At 48.2% G+C, this 24,820-nt stretch overlaps 2 protein-coding genes across 5 annotated transcripts; one reads left to right on the top strand and one right to left on the bottom strand.

Moving 5' to 3' along the window:
- Positions 1-525: 525 nt before the first annotated feature.
- On the bottom strand, positions 526-8,183 carry LSM4 (LSM4 homolog, U6 small nuclear RNA and mRNA degradation associated). Its single transcript, XM_082330899.1, has 5 exons — positions 7,662-8,183; positions 7,473-7,514; positions 7,240-7,338; positions 4,555-4,738; positions 526-2,040 (listed from the first exon to the last, which is right to left on the bottom strand). Exons 1-5 carry the CDS (start codon positions 7,662-7,664, stop codon positions 1,952-1,954), a joined length of 417 nt encoding a protein of 138 aa, XP_082187025.1. The 5' UTR covers positions 7,665-8,183; the 3' UTR covers positions 526-1,951.
- Positions 7,881-24,246, top strand: PGPEP1 (pyroglutamyl-peptidase I). 4 transcript variants are annotated; one of them, XM_082330896.1, is made up of 7 exons: positions 7,881-7,958; positions 11,093-11,145; positions 14,521-14,589; positions 15,512-15,779; positions 16,722-16,838; positions 17,377-17,609; positions 17,969-24,246. In XM_082330896.1, exons 6-7 carry the CDS (start codon positions 17,404-17,406, stop codon positions 18,159-18,161), a joined length of 399 nt encoding a protein of 132 aa, XP_082187022.1. In that variant the 5' UTR covers positions 7,881-7,958; positions 11,093-11,145; positions 14,521-14,589; positions 15,512-15,779; positions 16,722-16,838; positions 17,377-17,403; the 3' UTR covers positions 18,162-24,246. The 4 variants fall into 4 exon arrangements, with proteins under 4 accessions (XP_082187022.1, XP_082187021.1, XP_082187023.1 ...); XM_082330895.1 differs by lacking the exon at positions 14,521-14,589; XM_082330897.1 differs by lacking the exons at positions 14,521-14,589; positions 15,512-15,779 and having other exon boundaries at positions 7,887-7,958.
- Positions 24,247-24,820: the final 574 nt, after the last annotated feature.

The following is a 24,820-nucleotide window of genomic DNA, read 5'->3' as shown; positions in this document are numbered from 1 at the left end:
CCGAAGCCAAAGGTCCCATTGTTGCGGTGAAGATTTATCTGGCCAGAACAGACCTTAAATCCAGCCAGCGCTGCAGCCGTTTCCTTTTTCACCGAGGCAGCTGTAACACATGGAGTTTCTGTGGCTGGAGGGACTCGAAAGGGAGGGAGCAGGTTGGGAAGGGAAAGTCTGACACAGGGCTCGGCCTGGGCTTTGTTAAAATGCCACACGGGTGTTTACGTTAAGAGCGAGTTTCCAGGAGGGAGGACACGTGTGCCCCATTCCCATCGCCTGGAATTGGCTCCTTGGCAGAAGCCGGCTCGCCCGGGATGGGGATTGAGGGCCGGCGCTGCCGGTTAACGCCTTGCCGAGGAAAGGCGGCCGCGCAGAACACGTGGCTGCTGTTAGAAACCAAAGGTTTAGGCCGTCTGCTCGGGGATTTATTACTCGTACCAGGGCTTGAGCAAGGGTTTAGGCGAAGCCGGCGGCTGCGGGAGCGCGCGGGGTCAGGCGGGGCTCAGCGCCCTTGCAGACAGAGAGAGGGAGTCGTTTTGTACAGGTTGGCGATTTATTCCTACTCCCCACTGCGCACAAGTTCTATAAACGTTAAAAAAATAAGTATATATAAAAGCATGTTCTTTACTCATTTTCAGTACAGTGGCGATGGCAGAGAGTAGGCTTCAATATGGGAATCAGTTGTAAAAAAAACAAACCAAAACCAAAAAAACCTGTTCCGAACAAGCCACAATATCAGCTTTTCCCCTAAAATTAAGTTATTTCATCCATTCAGGGGGTTGAGGCACGGCCAGAGCCTCTTTCTTCCCCCCGTGCCCCCATGCAGACACTCGATTCAGATCAGCCAGGATATTTTGCGGGTGCATTTCGCTCGTGGCACCCTGCGCCCCGGGGGTTGGAAGACTGGAGCAACCTGACCTGGGAATTCACAGGAGCCTTCTTAACCTGGAGCAGGGACACGCTGGCACGCTGGTCTGTGTCCCCAAGGAAAGGTAATCGGTGACTAGAAAAGGAACTGGCGAGTGCTTATCGTGAAGTCAATCACTAGGTACCAGAAGAAATAAGCTTGAGAAATCTTGTCAAGAGTTCAGGACTTTGTGTCGCGGGCACAAGGGAGAAAGTTTTCAAAGTGGGGGAAAAATAAATCAACTTAACAGCTCGGTTGCTTTTCAGAGAAAATAAAAACCAAACATGAAGAGTAAGGGGCACACCAGCCTTCCACAAGAAAACACAGAAAACCCTTTCCTTTAAAGGAAACGTCTAATCTGAAGCCAAATTAGTAATACGCTAATTGGGAAACCCTCATTTATCACAAAGCTCTCTTGGAAACAAGCCTCGAAGGCCAATGCAATGTTCATCCCAAGTTCTCCTTCAAGCCATAGGAGAGAGACAGACCTGGCTGGCCAGGAACAGAAGATAAGCAATATCTTAAAAGTTTGTTGTTTTTAAAAAACCCCAAACCCTTGAGACTACTCATGTAAAGATACAAGATCCTCAAGTTCAGTGTTTTTAAACCAAAACACTCGCATCTGTCACAAATGCAACAAGTTACCCAAGTTTCAAGTATAAAAAAAAAAAAAAATCCAAACAATCCAGAAAGTGTTTGCCTTCGTTCTTATACCACTGGATGTGGTTAACCTTTTAAATTAAACCTGGTGACCCTGAAAAATTAAATACGCTTTCACTCTCAGGAGAAGGCAGAACGTAGGTCCTTAACCATGAATGATTTTTTTTTTTTTTTTTTTTTTAAATATTTCCAATGACTTGCTGACTACAAGGAGCGAATAACTCCACTTTACCAGATTAAATTACGAGGGGCTTCCAAACGACATGATTCGGGCACTGATCAACTGACGGAAGAGTAGAAAGGTAACGCTTTTGAACATACGGCAGTCCTGAGGTGATAAAACCCAAACGGCATCGCAGCACTGTCCCCGGCCAGGGTGCAGACAGCCGCTCACTGCTTTGCTGATTGTCTGCCTGGCTTTTTTTCCTGCTGGCCTCGTCCACTGCCCGGTATTCCTCGGCCACGGCCACCAAACACACCTACGGAGCAGAAAGAAAGGGCACGGGTATAAGAGCATCGGTGTACGCCAGCAAAGTCTCCCAACCACTCAGAGCTCTGCAGTTATTTATCTTTTACCCAAACACAAGCCTATTTTCTACTCTTTGCAGAGACAGAACTCTTCGATTTCTCCCTTACCAGTTCCAGACCCCATATTTACAAGGTGCATAAACTCATTCCCCCCTCACCAGCAAGTTCAGCGATACCTCCCCGGCGCGCTAACGTGCCCTCCTGCTAGCTGTGCTGTCATCGAAAAATTAAAGTTAACTTCTGAAAAACGGACCCAGGGAAGAGATACGTTTTAAATCCAGTGGGATGAGCAGGTTATACCCCATCCCCTGAAAGCTGTAAGGGCAAACCAAAAGCAACGAAGAGGGTGACTCATTTCGAAGACTGCTCGGCTACGAAACAGAATAAATACACCCCTCTGTCACCGCCTCGCTGCTGGACAGAGCGATCCCCCGCTCCAGAGAGGGCACGGGGTACAGCAGACTGCCAGAAGGCAGCGGGCGCCGGGAGGCTGCCGCGAGACCCGGTGCAGGCACACGAGCATCCTCGTACCCGAGAGCTGCGACCGTCTTTGTCGTGCGAGCTGCTGAGCCCACCCTGTCCTTCCCTCGCTGCTCAGATTCACCCCAAACAAACAGAAAGCAATTCCAGGTGGGAATTTTTATCTTGGCGTGTAAGTGATAAAGGGGCTGTGGATCTACCCTGCCAGCCAGCCCCGCACGAAAGGCAGAACCCAAAGGAGGCCCAGTCTGGGCACCAGGCAGAAGAGCTTCTCTAGAGCCCTCTGCTCTGCTCGCTTCGCCAAGGAGACGTGCCTAAACCAGAGGCAAAAGAAAATTGCTCCTAACCCTGCAGTCCTTGGGATGCTCGCAGGGCTCCGGCTGCTCCCAGCAAAGCTGAACAGAGACTGCCGTACTTCTGAATTTGGCAAGCCGAGAAGTAAAAGACGAAGGATTACCAGTGTCAGAAACAATAATCCTTTCAACTGTGTGCACAATTATAGCTTTACTTCTGCCTGCCGGCCTCTCAACAAAATTGTCCTGCCTTTTTTTTTTTTTTCCCCTCCTCCCTTCATGTCTCAGTAATGAGAGCCAAACCTTTTAGCTAATTAGCAAATGCCAAAGCTTCCCTTTAAAATATTCCATCAGCGAATTTAAGCTGCACATCAAAACAGCAGGGAACTCCACCTCAAACAGAGCTCAGCTCTGCTCCCCGCAAGGTGGATATTTCCACAGCAGAGAAAATATTTCAGCTAAAATGTTTGTCCAAATAACCATATCCAGAAAAGCTGTTATGCCAAGTGCTTTGGACACTGAGAAGGGAAGGAGGAAAAATAAAGGTGCCTTCAGATTTGTAAAGGTCACTTTTGCATGCTCAGAGCTTCCAGGCGGTAGCACGGGCAGCAGAAATCCCAGGGGTTTTTCCTCCAGAAGTCCCTGGGAGTCGGAGACGCTGCACGTCGCGCGTCCCAGCGTGGCGTGGTGGCCCCGGGTCGATCCCAGCCGTCCTACCAGGATTCCTTGCATAGTCAAAAAGCAGGCAGCTCCTTAAGGGTGCTCCGCAGAGAGACTTCCCCCGTCGGTGTCTCAGTCCCCAGGGCTCCTTTTAAAACCTAAGATTTCCCCAGCCAAACCCAATTTTGTTGTAGCAAGCGAGCGCACTCAGGATTTTAAGCTCCTACTGCAGGCTAAGCCTGTACCGAGAGCAACCCCGGGGCCGAGCGAGGTGACCACAAAGTGAATCGCAAAGACGTGGCAGGAGGGGTGAGCAGGAAAGGAGAGAAATGGTTCTTGGGCTTCCAGCAGGACAGTTTGGGGAGAAAAGGGCAAATATATCCCCAAGCTGAAGTGCTCCGAGATCACCTAACCACGCGAAGTGGGAGAGGAAAGGAAGAGTTGTTTTGGTGACCTATTTCTTCATCAGTGGCAACCTCCCCTTTTATCAGAAACATGAATTATTCATGTCGAGCAGGAGGAACACAAACCCTCAGATACTAAAAAAAAAAAATAAAATAAATGAACAAGTCAGGAGATCAAAAGCCCCATTATAATGGGAGAAAAGATGATGTTTTTCTATCACTGCCATGGTCAGGGCCCAGTCTATTTTCAAACAGAACAGCCATTTGTTTCCCTCCCTGACTTGCTAAGCTAACAGACACCAGTTTTGTAGGGCCACACTCCCGAACTCGCCAGGAGGGGTAGAAACAGTCAAGCTCAGACTCTCTTAAGCTCCTGCCCAACCCCAGTAACGAGGGCGGCACATCCCTGGCACGAATCCTTTCTATTCTTTGGCAGAGGCTGCCTTACAAGCGAGGCAACACACTCGCTCGGCTAGATCTTGCACAGGAGCGGCTCCAGCTTCTCCCAGACACGCAGTCCCGGGTTTAAAGCCGAGAAGCAAGAGCTGTTCCTTGCACAAGAGGTGAAACTTAAAGGCAGGGATCCCGCTCACCCCTCTCCGAGCAGAAAAACAAACAGGATCATTACCTCGTCCAGCACCTCCAACACCACGGCCCTTCTGTTGCTTCTGCTGTTGCATCCCGCCACGGCCTCTGCCCTTGGACACCACCTCTTCTTTCACCATGTCAATTATTTCATCGGGGATACGCAGGTATTTAATCGTGCTGCCACGAATGTAGCACTCTGGCATTCTCCAGAACTTGTCTCCATCCTATTGGGGAGCAACACGTTAGGCTACGAACAAAACCTGGTGCGTTTTTATCACTTTTGGGTCATTTGAATATTTCCATCACTTCTGGAGAGTGTGACAGCTCCACCAATCTTTTATGAAAGCATTATCTGAACTAGCTGCAAAAAAGGGTGGGTTTTTTTCTCCAAAACATGTAGCCCTACAACCTGGGGGGGGGAGGCACGCAGCCATGAGCAACTGTGGTTTCAATTTGTTCCACAACTGCCTCCAACACTCGCAGAAAATTAAGAAAAGAGGCTGAGGAAACAAGCACCTTCCCTTCTCGTATAAGAAGGGAATCGAAAGCAGGACTAGAGAGGCAAGGGTGGTTAAGTTACACACAACGGCTACGAACAACCAACTCTGGCAAGAAAAACACAGCTGCAGCACAGGCGTGTGCACGGCCGGGTTTCTTCTCCAGCGGCCTCAGCTGGGAGTCACCTCACTCCTTCGCTCCTCCGGGGTGTGGATGGAGCAGCGAGGCAGGTCCGGCGCCAGCTGGCTGCGGGGTGTGTGCCACCAGAGCCCAGTAACTGCGGCTGTGGAAAATAAGCAGCTTACAGATTATATACATATATAAAAAAAAAAGTCTTCAGGTGCCCAGTTACGGAGCAGCCATCTCTATGCTTTGTTAGTTGTTTAATGCAGTTTCAGGGCTTTTCTAGGACACAACCTATCAGGGCTTCACCTCCCGCGTATCGAGGGCGGCTGTGGGAATAGGAATTGAGTGTTGAAGCTGAACAACAACTCGGCTGCCCATGATGTAACCGGGAGGAGGGACGGGGACCCGCCTCGTCCCGCTCCGCCACCGCAGCCCCGGCTCGGCAGCGGCTCCGTCAGGGTTTGGCTGCAGATGGGATCGCTCGAGCCCAGCGATTCTCAAGCAGCAGCATGTGGACGAGGCGTCTGTAACATCCCAGAAGAGTGGGTTAGACAAGAACGCCTCGTTCCTCCTCTCCTGGGATAAAATATTTGGTTCTCCCCCAGCCCAGGAGTTATTTGGGGCAACTCTGCCTGTACAGGCAAGTCCTTCGCGCACAAGACAAGACAGAGAGAAACGAGCCTCTTCCAAGAAGACACCCAGCAAACCCCACCCTGCCTTGGCTCTGCCTGGCTGCTCCTTGGCTCGGGATGGAGGAAGGGATGGAGCCAGGCTCCCTCGCTTCCTCGTTCCGGCCTCCCCAGAGTAAACAACCGCCTCCCGGGCCGGGGCTGCCCGGCCGCCGCCGCCCCGTGCCATCTAGCGGCCAGTCCCCACCAGTACCACCAGTACAACCCCGCCAGAGGCTCCAGCTCCGCTTTCACCCGGGGTTTGGAGGCGTTTTAAGGCGGGCAGAGGCACAGCTGATCAGCCCGGCCACTGGGCTGCGTGACAGGATCCCTCTGGATCACTCAGAGGGAATAAAAGATGCGCTGCTGCTCTTCCACGCCAGAGCGCTGAGCCGTAGGAAGCGACTTCCCGAGGAAAAGGAGAGCATCACCCGTGTCGCGGGCACAGATAAGGCTTTGCTGTCTGTTACCTCCTCCTACTCCCCCTCCTGCTCAATTCGACAGCGATTCCTCCCTGTTTGTCCCGCCAGAAGCCAAGGTGCGCCCACAAATTTCTAAGCCCCCACTGCTCCGCCCCAAAGGTCCCTCTCAAACCTCACTCAAGATGTTTACTCTGCTGTATTGACGTGAAAACGTGCCTCTGCGCCCCAGCAATATCGCTCAAAACTTTCCTGTTGTGGAGACAACAGGCATGGGGGGTTGCAGAGAGATTTTTTCAGAAGAATGAGGATCTCCTCTGCCAGTCCCTCCCGCAGAGCTCCGATGTTCCGGGGCAGGGAAGGAGCAGGAACAGCCGACATCCACCCAGCCACCGCTTCCCACAGCGCATGGCTGGCAGGGACAAGACCAGACATTTCTGACTGAGGTCAAAACCCAAAACACAGATCACAATCTTCTGGAGCACCTTTGGCCAAGGGCAAAAGTACCAGACAGCACAGAGCCCCGGCGCGGGTAAACAACAGGCTCCTCCGTTTTGATGTGGAGAGTTAAGAGAGCGAGAGACAAGAAAGTTAATAAAAGTTAGCGTAGCGGTTGAAGCGGCCCTCGCTTCTCGGGCAGCACGTGACAGATGAAGGCTCCGGTCTTGGGAGACCCAGCTCAGCGTCGCAGCGTGGGCTGTCGCGCCCCAGCCCCGCACCGAGAACCCTCCCTCGCGGGGGGAAACGCTTGGCACGGCATTTCTGCGCGGTGCAGAAAGCCGCCGCGCTCCAGCGTGCGCCCCAGCGCGCTCCTTCGGCGTGGATATTACAAATAACTACATTGAATTTGTATTTCAGGCAGAAGCCACGCTTCCACGGGAGCGACGGCCTCTGAGCTACAGCAGAGGCGGCCCGGCTGCGGGGCCGGGGGTCGGGCACCCTCGGGGCGCTCCCCGGGGGCACCGGGGCGGGGGGTGACCCTGCCCAGCCGCCCGGTGCGGGGCCCGGCCTTACCCGGGACGTGCAGATGACCTCCCGCAGGTTGATGTTCATCCAGTTGTCACAGCTCACCAGGTGCCCGTTGTAGGTTTCCCCGTTCTTCAGCTCCACCAGCTGCAAGAGACGGGGGTCACGGGGCGCCGGTCCAGCCCCGGTACAGGGACCTGCCCCGGTATCACCGTGCACTGCACCGGTGAGCCTGAGGGCGAGCTGCGGGACCAGGGCTGGGCCGCGCTGCCGGTACTCACCATGGGGTGGTTCTGCGCCGTCTTCAGCAGGGACAGGGGCAGCTGCGAGAGGAAGAGAAGAAAGAGGCCTCAGGCACCGACCGGAACCGGGACGGGGACCGGGACACCGAGCGGGACACCGGCCCCGTCGCCCCACGGCTCCAGCCCCCCGGCTCCAGCCCCCCGGCTCCCAGCCCCGCCGCCACTCACCATCGTGCCGGAGCCGCGGAGCCTCCGCCGCGCCGGGCGCTGCCGCTCAAACCGCCCCCGGCCCCGCGCGGGACCAATCAGCGCTCAGCGCGGCCCCGGCGGAACCAATCAGAAGGCGGAACCCGATCTCAGCCGTAAAGCGGCACCACGGTGCCCCGGTCCGCGCCTTTACGACAGCACCGTAAATTGAAGAGCGGGGCGGGAAGCGGGGGGCGCACCCACAGTGCCCCGCGGCGCACGCGCTGGCTTCCCGGTGCCCTCTGCGGCCCTTCCCGGTACCCACGGATCCAGGCCCCGGTTCGTGCTCTCCCCAGGTTCCCCCCGGCAGCCTCCCCGGGAGGAGGAGGAGGGCCCCGCGCGTGGATCAGGCTGAGCGTTTTGTAACGGTTTAACCAACTCCCACCGGGGCTCTTTACAGCCTCCCGCAGGCCCGGAGGGCGCCGCTCAACGGCGAAGCGGCTCCGGGCCCAGCCCCGCCGCTCGGTCCCCCCCGTTGAGCAACTTCCGGCGGCGGAAGCGGCTCGCACGGGCCGCTCTAGGCGGCTGGGCGGAGCGCTCTCGGTGGTGGTGGGGGTGCCGCTCTAGGCGGCGGGGCGGAGCGCGCTCGGTGGTGGCGGGGGGCCGCTCTAGGCGGCGGGGCGGAGCGCGCTCGGTGGCGGGGCGTGGCCGGGCGCTCAGTGCGGGGCGGCGGCGGGACGGGACGGGACGGGACGGGACGGAGCCGCGATGGAGAAGCCGCGGCGGGCGGTGGTGGTGACGGGTACGGGGGTGGCCGGGGAGAGCTGTCCTGGGCGGGGGGGGGATCGGGGATCGGGGCGGGGGGGCTGTCCTGAGGGGGAAGGGGGTGAATGGGGGTGGGGGGGTGGGGGGGGGGGAAGATGGGGGACCCCTTCCCTGAGGTGAGGGTGGGTGGCCAGGAGCTGGGGAGGGGGGTGCTGCCCTGTCAGGGGGTGACCAAGGAGGGGGGTGGGCTGTACCCTGGGGGGGGTGTCCCTTGGGGGGGGTAAGCGGGAGCGCTGGGGGTGGACGCCAGGGGCTGGGGGGGCTTTGGGGAATGGGGGGGCCTGTGGGTGAGGGGTGTCAGGAGGCGGGGGGGTGCGATGTTATTTGGTGAGGGGCTTTGCTTTCCTAAGGCTTGGCCAGGCAGGGGGGGCTTTGGGATCCCCCTCTTCCATCCCTGATCCTCCCCAAGGGTTTGCTGGATGGGGAAGGCGGGGGACTGGATCCCCCAAGGAGCAGGAAAAACAGAGCCCGGAGAGGGGGGCGTTTGCTCGCTGACCACCCCATCCCGAGCCATCAAGGTGTCGAAGCCGTTATCAAAATAACCCACGCAGCACGGCAGAAGCGCCTCGGGGAAGAATAAGCGAGGGAATGAAAGGCCCCCGGCCGTCGCAGGCGAGAGCTTGTCAGGCTCCTTTCCCCGGGGTACAAAGGACGGCCGGCTTGATTTGTGGGGAAGGCAGTTCTGTGACAAATGGGGAACTCGGTGAAACTATTCAGGTCTCCCCCTCCCAGCAGCTGAAGTTGAGGCCATTTGAATAGCGAGTGCGGGGGCGAGGGGTTCGTTGTCGTCGATGCGCTGGAGCGGTTTTAATTGGAGGCAAGTGTCTTTGCAGAGAACAGTTGCAGAGAGCGGATAAGCAGGTGGCAAATTCTGGCTTTCCCAAACCCGTATCTATTGCTGAGCGGTCGCGCTTGGCAGTGACTAAACAGAAAACTTGCGTCAGTAAATACTCTGCTGCTTGCAATAGTTCTCCTCTCTCTTTTTTCCCTGCTTTCAGGGAAGTCTGTTTCTAAAATGCAGTGGTTATCTTGTCAGGTCTACCCCTATTGATAGTCTGTCATTGATGTCACGCTAAATTTCTTTTTAAAATCAGCAATGGCGTTGCGTTCCTGTTCGGTTACAAGCATGTGCTCGCTGAGGATAAGTATTATTTGTGTGCGATTTCTTTTTTAGAACTCTTTAAGGAGATAATCCCATAAAGATCTCTGCAGCTGGTTTACTGCTAATGAGCCTTGGAGGGCCCTATTGTGGATGCGGAGGAACTCCTGGGCATGCTCGGTGGAGTTTGGTACTGCCAACAAAGTTGCCTATCTTCTGCGAAAGCGATAACACGAGGGATCTGTATAGGAGATGAGTCAGAGGAGCAATAGCCCACAATTGTATTTGTGCCAGTTCGCGTTTGGCTTCAGAGTAAGAGGGCTACGTTACGTGCGTGGGCATCTGTAGAATTTTAGCCTTCCAGTGGCTGAAGTGTTAAAAAGAAATGGATGTGGTTTATTTCTTTTGTAAGACTATTACGGTTTCTTTAGGAATGAAACCTAGCAGGTCGCGAGTGTTTGCTTCCAGAGAGTTGTGTAGGACACCGCTGACTTGCAGAAACAACTGAAAAGGCATTCAGTTATTTGACTTGTTCACCCGTGCCGCAGTCATAGATTGTCTTGGTAACATTGGAGGTTTGCTGCCAGGAAAACACACCTACATTTTGATTTTGTGGAAACCTTTGGAAGATTTATTTTGGGGAGATATCGACATTGGTTAGATTGTAAGAGATCCATCAGCGTGGGCTCGTGCAAATTCCTCACGTCGTCGTGTGCCGCATAACCTCAGACTTACTGTTGATAGCAAATAGAGCGTTTCCATTAACGTGTCATATAATATTTGTAGTCCCTCTCAAATCCTTTCACGAGTTAGACAAAATTTATGTCTCCTAATTGCATTAGGCTCACAGGGTAACTCTGACATTTTAGATTAAAGCATATTGACATTGCACCCAGATAAATTGCCTAACCTTTGTGTGCTTGCTCAGGAAAAGATGTTATGGATTACTAGTTAACTCTAAGTTATTCATTAGGAAATTTAAACGTGGTGAGTAAGTATTTTTGGTAATGCTATCATAACCTTTGCTGCTTCGTGTAGGTGGCTTTCTCAGCAGCATTTTATTTATTTCCTTGTAACGCATAACTAATCCTAACAGAGATCTTGGTGAAGACCTGAGCAGAGAAGAAATATTTGAGGCAGGCTTGTCCGCGTTTGTGGAAGCATCTGCTGTGGGCTAAAACAATCAGGAATAGAAAATCCAATAATGATTCTCATTCCGTGACATCGGTCAACTTATCTGTTAATAACAAGCTTTTCTGACCTGGTCAGGAAGGAAAAAATATGCATCCCCAGTGCCTGTTGGAAAAAAGAGTTTCTTTTGAGGCAAGCTATTGTTTTCCTTCACAGTAAAAGGCGTAGAGTTCAAATATTTCTGTGAAGGTCTCTTATTTAGTACTCGGACGTAAATGAAATAAGGATTGGGTGTTAGAAGAAGCAGGTTTTCTTTCAGGGTATGTAAACCAGGAAAGCGCAGGCTGCTTTGCAGCTTTAAGTTTAGTCAAACCTGTAAGGATGACTTCATCACTGTGGATTTTTACTTCTCTTCCAGGGTTTGGTCCGTTTGGAGAGCACGCTGTTAACGCCAGTTGGATCGCAGTTCAGGTAATGCTATAACTTTGTTCTCAGCAAGTTAAAACAGAGAGCCGTGCTGATAACATATCCGTACAAATTTTAGTTTGCAGGTCTTTTATAACTTGTCTTCCCAGTTTATTAACTGAGACCAGCCTGCTCCAGATATCCAGATGGTCAGCTGGATAATGTTTTATTCACTTCTCAGAAAACAATCCCTTAGCTAGTAGAATTTAATGAGATTGAGTTAATGTAGCTAAGGGAAGTAAGGAATTCATAGGCTGACCCCCTAGGTTTGAAAGATGTTAAATGGGGCAGGGAGCCTGGAATCTTCCTCTACCATAGAGAATTCAAAATAAACAAGCCCAGAAGAATTTTAATGTTTTTCTCTCGGCTCTAACTTGAATCTGCGCAAGCTGGTTAACCTTTAAGCCAAGTCTCATCCGTAATGAGACTTCCACCTGGTAGTCTTGTGGAGTCAGGCGTACTCCAGAGTTGTCCAACGTGGGTCTGAACATCAGGGCTCTGACTCTGAGGCAAAGCAGCCGCCGCTGCCTCCTTTCCCCTCGATTCCTTTGGGCTGCGGCGGGTGAAGCTGGAGACGCAGGGGCATCAGGCAGCGTTTGTTGCTCCAGAGTCAGCCTCCTCCCTGCTGAAAAGCGGCAGCAAGTGATGCTTGACTGACGGAGTTGGACCTTGCTGGAGGCAGGAGCGCTCGTGGAGGATCGTTGCTCGAGCAGATCGTACGCGCTCGGACAAATCAAGTTTATGCCGCTAGTAGCTGCGTATCTGCGTGAACGTGTTCGCCTGTGTAACGCTGATATATTCACAAATGAGGCAAGAAGAAGAAGAAATCAAACTCTTGCTAGAAGCTCAGCTAAAGTAAGGAATTGAGGTTGCTTGCTGTAAAAGCATTAGCTAGGGACAGTGCTGCCACATTATCCCGCTTCTTCCTTATTTGTCACTTCTGGATGTGGTTTATGACAAAGCTACTGGGAATTCAAGGGTACCTTTTAGTACAGTTGCCCAGGGAATTAAATCTATTTTTCTCCCCAACACATCTCTCTTCCCTTCAGAGCTCTGAGATTAATATCTTCTTTAGAATGCTTTTAAATTAAATCACAAACTCTAATCAATTACAGTCAACTAATGTCCAGATGTCTAATGTGTTGGCTGGTATGAGAAGACGAAACCTTTGCCTCCAAGAGCCTTTTGGAAAAGAATATATTTGAGTTAGGGTTTGCTCAGCTTAAGTTTGGGGGAAAATACAAGCTGTGTACGTGAAAAAAAAAATGCACGTTACTGAAATTTAGTAGTGAGGCTAATTGATTTGGTTTGTTCTTACTCGTGTAATGTCAGTTATTGTAAACAAGCTACTTTTATTCTAGAGGAGACGGACAAAAGGGCATTGTGCTTCTGGGACAGGAAGAGTGGTGGGTGTTCTGATGTTGGTTACAAAACCAAACCTAATGTCTAATTCCCATAAAGAGAAATGGCGTGTCATTCCTTCAGCCCGGCAGCTCAAGGCACTGATGGCTGCTCAGCTGTGTGGCTGATAGATGAAGTAATCACGTGCATTTTAAATTCGTTTTATGGGCTTGGGGGTGTTTTGAGAGTATAAAACTAGAGTTGGTGGTGTGCGATCTGCGGTGGAGCCCATCTTACTCCGAGTCCTGTTTAATAGCTCATGCTAGCTTCTAACTAAAAACAGAAACTTTCAGGCAGCGGGGAGGATTTGCCTTTCCTTACCCCGTCTCAGCCCTGAGAGGCCCAGACAAAAAGGAACAGCATGTCTTTGAGCACATGCGAGTTGGGCATTGTGCAAGTTTCAGACAGGGGACTTCATGGAGCTGAGTGGACACAAAGGCGTGTCTGAATTTCTGAATCCCAGACGGTGTGATCTGCATTTTAATAGAAGAAAAATCAATTAAACAATCTTTGTAAATCCTTCCTAGCTTTAGGGCTAAGGTAGTTCTGGTTTTTTACATCTTTTATTATCCTGCATCCCGAGGATAAAATTCTCTGCTTTTCTTTCCAGTCCTCTTTTTGGTTTTATTTGGCTTCTTATATAGAAAACGGATACGGTGTGTCCTTTCCCTCTGACTGCAGTGAATTTCTGGTTTGTTTTTGAAAGCGGAACGATTTTTACACATGGGTACCTTAAATAGTGGCGGCAGCGATCTAATAATGTGAAGATGAAATGTTTGGAGATTTTTATGCATGGGGGAGAGATTTCTTATAAATTCAGATTGAAGAATAACTTCTTTCTGCTTTCTTTTTTAAGGCTTACAGTAAAAATATTCTGTGTTAATGTGGCTTTGCTGTTCCGTGTTTTCATCGTTTTAATATTTCATTTGAGGAATTTTTTCAGCTGCGGTTTTTGCTCGGGAGGGGCCTTCCTTTCAAGAAGAAGTTTCTGAAACAGGCTGTCCGTTCAGTGCCTTTTCTGGCCTTCCCGGTGTGACTTAGGTGTAGACGCAGGTGTGCCCCGTGGACTGTGAAGCGAATGGGCTCCTGCCTTCATCCCCTGAAGTGCTTCTGGCTGAGCCGGAGGAGGAGGAGAGAGGTCAGAGTGCGTTTTGACATTACTAAGGACAATTGCTGTCAGGGTGTCTAGACAGACCTGATAAGGATATTAAAGGCTCACAAAGACGACCATTGTTGAGGGGTCAGGGAATCGGTCAAACATGTTCGTTTTTCTATATTTGTCAGGTATACAAGGCTGTGGGTAATAAGTTGTCTGGGGGCCAGCGTACATCTTTATTATTGAATGGAAGCGCGCGAACGCTGTGTTTGGTTAAAAGTAAGTTGTGAATTTGTAAAGCTAAGGTTTAGCGTGCCTGCGTTTGGAGAAGGTAGCTGTCACTGAGATGGTGCGGCTCATAGGGCCCGGGGTTTCTTGCTCGCTGTAGATGCTTGTTCTGCACAGCCGGTAAAACTTTCTGTGATCAAATGCATCTTTAGGAGCTGTTTCACGCTCTTTAGAGAAGTGATGATGAATTCCTACCAATTAACGCTCTGGAGATCTTCCTGAAGAGACTGACTCGTATTTGAATACTCTCATTTGTAAACTACTTACTTTATTAACGCACCACATAAACCAGCTAACGTTTTGAAGGCAGATTTGTGTAAAGAAGATGTGATGAAACATCACTTAGCATCCATCTCTGGTAATGAATGTCTGTGTGTGCCAGACACTAATCAATACAGCAAGCCTTTAATATCAGACTTGCCCTCGGAGCCAGAGCGAGTGATTTATCATTGTTGTTGCTCATATCTGCTGGTCCGTGAAAGTCTTACTCTTGCCTTTGCTGCGTGTTTTAGTTGTCTTAAATCTTGTTACACTGTCTGTGGTCTGTCCGTACAAGTGTGAAAGGCTTTTTTTTTTTTTTTTTCCTCTCGGTAAAGAGACGACTCACGCTGATAACTACAGGAAAAAAAGGATACCAAGATACTGCTCACGTTTATATAGAGGAGGTAGGATTGTAATGGAGGAGTCCAAAACCCTCAGCTTGTCCTCTCCTTTCAGTTGTCTTTTAATTTGAAAGAATTTTAAACCTAGGGAAATAAAAGATTTGAAATTGAGTAAGCTTTGTTGAAAACAGCTAATCTGCGCTCTTTAGCTTGCAGTTTGCAAGTACAGTCTCTGTCTGCAGGAAAATAAAGCCTAAGAATTGCATGGAAGAGCAGTTCTTGGCTCTGATCACCAAATCTGAACCTGAAATAGAGATAACTGAATCATTCAAGAATATTTTGAAATGTCCTTTGCTAGTTTGATGGCTTCTCACATTGCTGTTTCTACCTCAGCTGTTTGACAACAACTGGTGTATGGGTGTGAGAGTTGCAGGTTATTTTCTTGCTGTGCGTGCAGCCCCTTTGATGTTAGCGCAAGTAATCATTTCAAGCTTTTGGCACGAGTAGGTTTGCATTTTTCAACCGACATGTATCTCCGAGGAGAAGAGCAGCAGCAGACGACAAGCTTCTGCCGTGTATTAACTTGTGAAAAGCTGGAGTTGGTTCTTCTAACCGAAACACAGGCCTGGCGATAGGGATGCAAGAGCGCATGGCTCCTTCTGTCTTCAGAGAGAAGGATGCACTTGCAGCTTCTTTCCAGAGGAGACAGAGCTACGGGAGGACTCTGGCTAAGGCTCTCAGCTTTATGGCATGTACAGGCACTTATCAGTCTTGAAAAGCAGCTGTAAAGTTTTTCAGAGTGCCAAAAAACTTTGTCTTCATCAGAGGGAAACTGGATCCGAGTTAGATGCTGTTGGAACTCATTAAACACGAGAGCTGAAGTCGCTTCAGCTGCTGGAAAAGTGCCTCCCCGTGTAGTCTTGCACAAGGCTCCTAGGTTTGAGCTCAGCTGATGATTTTGTTTAAGAACATTTTTTTTTTTCAGAGGCTTCAGACCATGTGGGTGTATCCTTTCCTTGAGTCCTTGAAAGTTTGGGTTTGGCTCTGAAAGGTTTCACTTCTGATGAAGTCCTGTTCTGGGCTAGAATGGTAAAGTCTGAAGTACCAAATGAGCCTCAAACTGAAGCCTTACTGGTGAGACTGGAGTGTGTTGAAACGGAGACCGAAGAAGAGCAAGGGAGAAGTGTCCAGGACCATGGGCTGTGTGTAGAGGGAACTCACAGTGTTGGGATAAAACTCTGCTTTCCAGCCAGGTATACTGGGGCAAAAAAAAAGATCTTTCTTCTTCCCTCTGGTTTTAAAGCAGTCTTTGCAAGGTATTTAACTGACATTTTGTGTTTTAAAAGGTTTAAAGGAAATTGGGTAAGTTTGTTGCCGGGATATTTGGGATGTTTTCAAGGCATGGCTTTAGTTAATATTATAGAGGGAGAAATAATTTACTGAGTCACTACAACGGTAACAGCTCACGTTGCAAAATTAAGTACAATATATTAGGTATAGGTAAAGCTAGCGATGGAAACCCGTTTTACATTTTGGAAACAGGCTGTATTGTATTCCAGATTCTGCCAAAATAAAAGACAAATATGTTGAGGAGGGCGCGCCCATGTTGCTTCAGTTTCTCACAGGAGGAGTGTTTGCTCGTGTTGGTGGAGACTCACAGCCGCAGAATCACAGCCTGGTGGTTCCGTCGCCTGGCCCCGACAGCTCTTTATCTGGAAACAAGTGTGAATTTGCTCTCCAGGCCAGCAGTCCTGAGAGAGGACAAATTAGACGATGAATATAATCCTCCCAATTCTACTTTCTCTACATCATACCTAGTTCTTTCAAGATGTGACTATGACTCTATACCTCTATAAATAACGTAGGCAACCTTTCTTTTGAGTGTGGGTGTTGCTGATAACTATTGTCAGTTAAATGTTGGTTTCTTTGTTACACACACATCAGAGCAAAACAAACGGTCCTGTGGGTGAGACTGTTAACGCAGGTGGAGAGGTGCCTTTGTTGTTCCCCATTATGGTTGTTGGTTTGTTTTTTTTTTTTTCACAGTGCTGTTTACAAGTTTATACAGCCTGTGGTGTAAGCTGGTGTTAGTCCCTCACAGCGGACTTGTTCTGCCATTAAACCTGCCAGAAGTATATCCTCTGCTGAGCTTCTGCCTGACCATCTTGGTTTGGTTCATTTCCTTATGTTCTTAGGAGCTGGAGAAGCTAGGACTGCGAGATGACGTGGATCTGCACGTCTATGAAGTCCCGGTTGAATACCAGACAGTGCAAAGGCTCATTCCTGCGTTATGGAAAAAGCACAGTCCACAAGTGAGTGAGTAAAGGGAGGAGGAGAAAAGACAGGGCAGGTGGTTGAAATCTGTCATGCTTACAGCAACGAGCATAACGTGAAGTCCCATTTTTAACGTATGTTCAGGCTAGTAGTCCCTCACTAGATCTTTTCCTCTGTTGTCGTGAGAACACGTGAATTCGTAGAATTTTATAGCTCAGAATAGAGTGCTCCACTTAATGGGAGCAGTCGGTGTGAAGAGGCCACTGCAAAGGGCTGTCTAGACAGCTCGCGGTTAGTCTGTGCCACCTGGGCTGTTCAGCCGCGCGCTCGGCTGTGAACGCACGTGCCAACGTTCGTCTTTACCCCGAGTAAATTACAATTTAGGCCAGGAGGGGGTGAAACAAGAAGAATTGTTCTGTACCAGACCTACGAGTTCATGGATAAATGACTCGTTCCTGTGATACTCATGCAAGAGCTCCTGTAGCAGCTCCCTCAGTCTTTAACTGGGAACAGCGGGCTGTTGATTCTCCACCGTTTGTCTTTTGGTTGATCTAACTTGTTTCTTTTCTCTTGTAGTTGGTGGTTCATGTTGGTGTTTCGGGTATGGCTACAACGGTAACTCTGGAGAAGTGCGGCCATAACGTAGGTTACAAAGGCTTAGACAACTGCCGTTTCTGCCCGGGCTCTCAGTGTTGCGTAGAAGGTGGCCCAGAATGCATCGATTCCATTATTGACATGGACACGGTTTGCAAGAGAGTCTCGGCGCTGGGGCTGGATGTCACGGTCACTATATCCAAGGATGCCGGCAGGTATGGGATGCCAGAGATCCATGGGGAAAATAGACTCATACCGCAACACGCGTTCCCTTCATGCTCAACTCGTGAGGCCCGTACGATTCGTACGCTTTTCGCTTCTCGTGGGGCTGGCAATACCATCTGTTTTTCAGTGGTCACCCAATCATCAGGGGAAAAAGAGAGATCTTTATGTTTCTTTGTCCTAGATTTGATTAAAGCGATCAAACAGACTCACAATACCTGGCTTGGATTCCACTCTATTGCAGGATGTTGCTGCAATGCTGAATGATAAGAATAGGCAGCTCCTCCTGTCCTGCAGTTTGCACGCTGTATTTGTCACTTGTTGCTAAATAAGCTCTGTTCTTGTATTCCAGGTACCTCTGCGACTTCACTTACTACACTTCCTTATACCAGAGCCGCGGGAGGTCAGCTTTTGTCCACGTGCCTCCGCTGGGAAAACCATATACCGCAGAACAGCTGGGTCGGGCGCTACAGGCTATAATAGAAGAAATGCTTGATGTTTTGGAGCATTCTGAAGACAAAATCAATTGTCAGCATGAACACTGAAAGTGGGCAGAAGCTATCCTAGTATTGCACTTCCAAAATTTTCCCTGCTACTGAAGTACTGGGGAAAACGGTCTGAAACGTACAGGCCCAGAATTGGAGACCTCAAAAAGGAAAATTCCACTTCTAGAAATTGACTTTTTTTGTCAAATGTGTGCATTTCAGCCTAGGCAACAAAGGATTCAAAAATCTCTTCTTTAAAACACCTGCAACTACTCATTTCTGAAGTGACTGAAGTGTGTGTGCTGTGCTTTATCCAGAGCTTATCTGTCAGCCAAGCGACAGCTACTGACCAGTCTAATCCAGCGCAGGTGGAAAGTTGCTCACCTGGACTTGGCATTCAGGTGCAGGGAATTGCTAACCCAGTCTTCTAATGACTAGTTCTTGAGTTGAAAGGTTTGCTTTCATTTTGTTTTGGTTTTTTTTCCTCTTTGGCCCAAATTATAGGTTTTAATGTAAAAGTACAACTGAAACGAGTTGGAATGGTGTGGGTTTCTGCGCTTGGTGGAGACGAGGAGTCTTCGAAATTGCTTTGCTGAAATGGAAAAATATTTTAGGCACTGATTTCTCACCCCACATTGTCCAGATATTGGTAGGGTCCTCTGTAACGTACTGGTTAACTGGTAGCTGCGGATAGAAGGGATGGGTTTTGGGTTCCTTTTGTTGTGGAGCAGGAGATAGCTTTTTTTGTTTTTTTTTCTTTTTGTACACAGTATGAGCCTAACTTGCGCCAAATATTTCCAAATGTCGTCTTTTGTTATGCTCTCGATGCCACCTTCCTCACTCAAGTCAACCATATACCTCCTGTACAAAACACATTGTGTTTGTGTGTGTACAAAACAAATCATTAGCGGTTAAATAGCTTTGCTAAAGGCCACTTTCTCCGCAGGAGATCTTTATCCTAGACTCTTGGTGCTAGCCGTTATTTTTAAGGTGAAGGTTGAGTAATTTATAACTTCCTTAGTTATAAATTTTCATTCCTGTAACAGGTTAGAAGAGTCATGTTTAACTTAAATTCTAAGTTGCCACCTTGATTTATTATAGGCGTAAATATGCAAATGTGCGGATTCGAAGACATTCTGCCAAATCAAATCTAAAATCTTAAAACTTATTCCCACTCTCTGAAAAACCAGAGGCGATTATTTGGAAATTAGGAATTTTGCTTAGAATGAGTATTCCGGGCTGTTTATTAGTGTCCCCCTCCCAATGGGAGGGTACGAAGTGCTGCTTCTTGTGTGAACTTTCCCGGTAATTAATCTGGGGACGTGTACACGCAGGTTCTAAGCAGGACTTTAAAAGTGGGTGACACTAGTCGTGCGTGTAGGTTTGCTTCCGAATGACGAGACTCCAGCGAGAGACAGATGATGTTACAGCGGGAAGAGACACAAAATGGGTAATTGATGACCGGTAGGTCTCATTGAGGGGCCATTTAAATGAAGAGCTCTGTGATTTGATTCTGATACTTTTAGAAATATATATATATATATATATATAAAAAAAAACCCAACATTTTGAGCTGTTTTAAAATACCATTATTTTAATTTTTCTAATTATGAATGATTCTGCTATAGTATCTCTCAGTGAGAGCTGCCATTAACTTGCTATTTTCCAGTAGAAGTCTAGCGACCAAGGAAATACCGCTTCTCCTTGTAACCCTTGAGGGAGGACGAAGACTTCTGCCGTTGTAATAACTTCGCTAAGGGGACCTGTGTGTGAAGATGTTGGGATAGACTTCGGGTTTACCGAGGAAATTACCGCTGTATTTACTCTACAGGCTTTCCTGATCAAAAGAGTTTGCCTTCAAAGTAAATGTTCTCTTTTGCATTCAAATATGAAGTAGCACTTGTCAGATTGTCAGCAGGCAGGCAGACTTTCTGATTAGTAATTTATTATATTTAATATTTTGTTTAAATATTCGTGGTTTGACACATTTCTGCAAATAGTTGAGCTACTTATCTTGTAGGTTTATTCCTTTATCTGGTAAGAAGTTTTTGTCATCAGTGTATCTTAGCTGCTAAACTTTTAAAAGAGGAATAATTCACGTGTTTTGCTAAGTTCAGCAATTGATTTAAGTAATTTTCAGTAATGCTATTTAATTTACGTGTAATGTAGTTGTGAATAAAATGGGAGTGGAAGATCAACAGCTTAGTGAGGCGATAACAAAAAAAAAAGACCGTGGAATGGAAGCGGCCGTGGGAAAGGCTGGTTGGACCAGCGCTGCCCGCGGGCGCCGTGCTCGGAGAGCCGCGGGGAAGGTCTGGAGGCAGGTGGCTGGTGGTAAATGTCTCCGAGCGAGATGTGCCCTGTCTGTCCGTCTCTGTCGAGCGAGATGTGCCCTGTCTGTCCGTCTCTGTCGAACATTTACGCTTCCTTTGAGCGGGCAGCCTTGGAGATCCCCCCGGAGGTGGCTGAGGGGTGGCTCCAAATTCATCGGCAGGGAAGGGAGGCAGCGGCGGCTGCGTGGGGAGAGCGGCTTTCCGCCCCAGTTTGTTCAGCCTGCGGAGCGTGTCCCGTTCGACACCTACAGCTATTCTTTCTTGGGTGCTCTCTGCTGTCCGAGGGGAAAACCTTGAGCCAATTTCTGTGACTGCTGTTTGTCTAAGTGCTGCAGTGGTTGACCTTCCTCGTGTCAGTGTTAAAAAAAAAAAATCTCATTTTTTGGAAATACTTTGCTTTGGGCGTTACTTCGAGCTGTGCGTTTCCTCATAATCTGTTTTTGTGAAGCTTCCGTGTGATCAGTTTCTTAGAAAACATAATTTATTTTATAATCTTTTTGGGTTTTTGAGAATTAGTCCTCAGAGATTGTATTTGTAAAGGGTGTCTTGGTGGTAGAGAAATTTTGTATAGTGAAACTTTTTAAAATGGCATTAAACTAATTTTATTTAATCTGACCTAAATTAAATACTTTTGGGTTTTTTGGAAGTTTTTTGTTAAATTCATGAATTCATAATGCCTTTCCTATAGGTGCATATTTTCTTTGGAAAGATGATGTCAAACTGATGCAGAGCTTCAAAAAGCTGATGTTTTGTGTCATGCTTACTATCTGCTTTCTCTTCCAGATCATCAATAAATAGAATTTGCTAATTTGCACTGACTGGGAGACCTGTTGCCAACCGCAAAAAGATGTCGTGCTAGTGAGTAAGCGTAGGAAGTTCAGGTTTAGCGTTGATTACTGTGCCTGCAATTTGTAAAATGTAAAAGCGGGGAAAGTTTTTAGAATCCTGTGACTGCGAAATTGTCTCTGGGGATACACTTCACGGAGAAACGGGGGTGAGAATATTTTGTGTGGAAGAGAGAATTAGGGAGGTTCCACTGTATCGGGTCTGATGTCATTTTATCTACTTGCCAACAGCTTGGAGTAGGAACTGGCTAACGTGTTGGTGAAGTTTTGGTGATGGCAATTTAATTGGTTCAGTTATTAAATGCTGTGGAGGATTTTGAGGAACTCCAGATACTCGTCAACTCCTTCATAATCTGGTGACGCTGATGTCGGGAGATGTTTCCTTTGAATTAAACATGGTAATCTACTTTATAAAACACAGCAAAAAGAAACTGTGAGCTTGAAAGTTTCTTTACCTTAAAGACTCGTGGGGGACTTGATGGTCCTTATGGGTCCCTTCCAACTTGAGATATTCTAGGATATGGTTCAAGGTACACACCCATGGTACAGAAGCTATTGGGGGTTTGTTTGGCAGCTTTTGGAAAGGATATCGAAATCTGTAAGATCGTATCGAGCAGTTCACGCCTATCTGGAGCATTCCCCAACCTGATTGCGTCCTCCTAAACGTGGTAGTGGTGGGAAAGGATGAAAAGGTCATGAAGATGGTTAGAGGTGTTGAGTGTGGTTGTGACATGAGACTGCAGCCAAGAACTGCTGAGCTTCAAGAGTCCCGGGAGGGACCTGACTGAGGGTGTTCAAAAGTTTAAGACTTCCTGGAAACTAACCGCTTGCTCTGCTTTCACCCCGAAGAGGAGGGAAATTTAAAGGCAAGGTGTCTAGAGTAAATTTGAGATAAATGCTTCCTGGCTGACTCCTTGCAGAAACTGAGAAGGCGTTTGCACGCGGCATCGCGTTGTAAAGCGTAGCCTGATGCGTTGGGCACTGCCCGCTGCCCGCGGCGGGAAAGCAGACCCATTGAAGCAGGGCTGTGATCTAATACGTCAACTTCTCTTTATCTCCGTAGGGTTTGTACTGCACGTACTGTGCTAAGTCAGGTAGGAAACTGTACTATTTGTATGGACTTACCTAGGCAGTCACGCTTAGATGTAGCATTCAAACTCCGGTGTGTCTCTCACTGTTCTGCCGGTTGTGCAGGCAATATTTAACCTTTTAGTGCCTCAGTCAGCTGGCAAAGGGGATTATTCCGGGCCGCTGTCACGCAGTGCCGTGCCTGGAATAAAAGCCCAGGAGCTTCCAGGCCTGCAGACTCGCAAATGGACAGCACAGACTCCCAGCGTTGTTGGTTTTGTTAATGAAAAGGCTAAAACAAGTTATAATCCACTGAAGTTTCTTCTCATACTCGGTAATCTTCATTTGATCGAGTGCGTGATTCGTTGATCTCGCATGCGGGCTTTCTTATGAAATGTATAAAAGGAATTGCAGTAGGAGGAGCTTCTTAAAACCAAAAACGGGAGAACCATGTAAATGAGCTGAACTGGTGATTCCCCACTAACGCAAGAGCTAGCGCTAGGTTAAAGCAGCGATTATGGTCTGGCCATGTTATTTCGTGGTTTAACTTGCCGTGACTCGTGCATCTTTTTTTAACTTATCGTGTGTTTCTAACTCGCTAACCGCGCAGCTGAGGCTCAGACACTAAGCTACTTTGAGAGTGAGTGGTAGTGTTTGAAAGCTGACTGGAAACCAGTATGTTTAGATGCAGAAAGTACACTTGTGTCATTTTTTTAATTATGATTTTCAGATGTCATCCCGCAGTGCAGATAATAAAATTGTCAGCAATTAATTTGTACGTACTTTCCCAAAGTAACTTCCTTCCCGTTGTCTCCTTTACTTACTTTAATATCCTATCCGATAATACTTTAATGAGAGAAATTTCAGAGTTGCGAAGGCTTTCTTTCAAACTCTGTCTGGTGGCTTGGATAAAACATCCGTAGTTGATACCATAAGTACACATCTGGGCGTGGATGGATTTGTTATTTTTGCACCAGAAACCCTAATGTTTTACAGTATAAAGTGCACTTTTTCTTAAAAAACTTCTATTCATGTCTGATTAGTGTCTTACGTGATAAAAGTGATATTCTGCCAAACCTCCAAAGCTGAGGATATTGTTAATTCTTCACCGTATTAATTGAAACCTGAGATCCGCTTCTGCTCAGTCTATTTTAAGACAAAGTAGAGAAGATGCCTCCCCATAGATAGGAATTAAACATAGGAAATGAAACTTTACACTGCCCTTAAATAAAACTCTGTGCTACTTAACTACACGTTCAGGTTTTCTATTGCACCAGCTTCTTAAATCGCGAATGTTTACTTTGATTAAACAGGGAGTGCCTTGTCCTGTGCTGGGCTCACTTCTGGAACGCGGAGTGGTGGCGATGGGGACGGATGAGCCATTTGCACATGAGGTGGGTGGAAAGACTGGGCTTTCGGCGCTGGGAGAGACTGCTGAACTTGTTCGGTATCCCCTTTATCCAAGGATGCTTTTCAGAAACTGCACTGAATTGAGGAAAAAAATAGAGTATTTGCGACTTCGTTGTCGCTCTTGGTTAGGTTGGCCGAATTTGTGAAGGTTATTCTGTCTCTTCTTTAAGGTTACGTGTTTTGTTCGGACTCCGTTATGCATGTTAGAGCATCCCTCGGCCTCTCGGGTCCTCCGTTCGTTCATTGTGGTGAAATAAACAGTTGTCTGTCTGGGTATCTCAGGTGTTGCCGATCTCATGCTTGTCAGGGCTCTTGGAGCTACAGTTCTAAATCTGTTGGGGCTTCTGTTTTTCTCAGTGTGTTCTTGCAGTGCCTTGTAAAACCAAACAATCTCGTGTGTCACAAAAGGGCTGTGTAATAAAGAACCGTTAACATACTTTCAGCTTGCTAATGCTAGACTGGACTTTGTAACTGAAAATATAAACCCATGTTTCAAAGGAAATAAAGAGTTTAACTCTGACTCCTGGTGTTCTTTCAGAGTCGTCGGAAGAAGTCGCTTTTAAAGATGCCTTTTGTAGGGTGGTGATTGCACATCAGTGATCACGGACTGACCGGCTAACTGCGTATTTGGGTTTACAACATTCCCTAAGCACCTGCTGCTGTTGGAGACGAGCCCTCAGGGTTTATGGATCCCCGGCCCCGTCCCACATCCCTGTTTTTCGGAATGGGAACAGATGCTAGCTGGGCTCGTTCTCCTAGACCTCAGCTGCCTAGCTTGGGTGTTTGTGTCATTTTATTCAGAAGAGCATGTGGAAGCTTTATCTTGCCATCAGCTATGATGTTTGTGTGTTTCTTTTATCTATCATGTTCTTTCTTTGTACTTTGAGGTAAAATTTCCAGCCCTCGCTTAGACCACATAGCCTAACGGAGCAACGGCCGCCTTCTAAACAGAGTGCTGCACTGAAATATTTATGCAAAAATTGCTCAACATTACTGGTATTAAGATACAGAGACCCGGGGAGTCTGTCCTTCCCCCGGTTCGATGAAGGCTCTTTAAAGCGCG

This window comes from Platalea leucorodia, assembly GCF_965183815.1.
Source record: "Platalea leucorodia genome assembly, chromosome: 21".
In the NCBI taxonomy this organism is placed as follows: Eukaryota; Metazoa; Chordata; class Aves; order Pelecaniformes; family Threskiornithidae; genus Platalea; species Platalea leucorodia.
The sequence above is the reverse complement of the archived record's forward strand: the minus strand, read 5'-3'. Positions and strand labels throughout refer to the sequence as shown.

Bases quoted from the DNA above. Each gene is read 5' to 3' on its own strand.
- LSM4 (XM_082330899.1), bottom strand. The intron at 4,739-7,239 runs GTAAGGCCGGGC...GCTCCCCAATAG, and splicing joins AGGTCATCTGCACGTCCCGG to GATGGAGACAAGTTCTGGAG. The intron at 2,041-4,554 runs GTAATGATCCTG...TCTGCTCCGTAG, and splicing joins TGTTGGAGGTGCTGGACGAG to GTGTGTTTGGTGGCCGTGGC.
- PGPEP1 (XM_082330894.1), top strand. From the start codon at position 8,388: ATGGAGAAGCCGCGGCGGGCGGTGGTGGTGACGG. The intron at 11,146-16,721 runs GTAATGCTATAA...TTATGTTCTTAG, and splicing joins CCAGTTGGATCGCAGTTCAG to GAGCTGGAGAAGCTAGGACT. The intron at 17,610-17,968 runs GTATGGGATGCC...CTTGTATTCCAG, and splicing joins ATATCCAAGGATGCCGGCAG to GTACCTCTGCGACTTCACTT.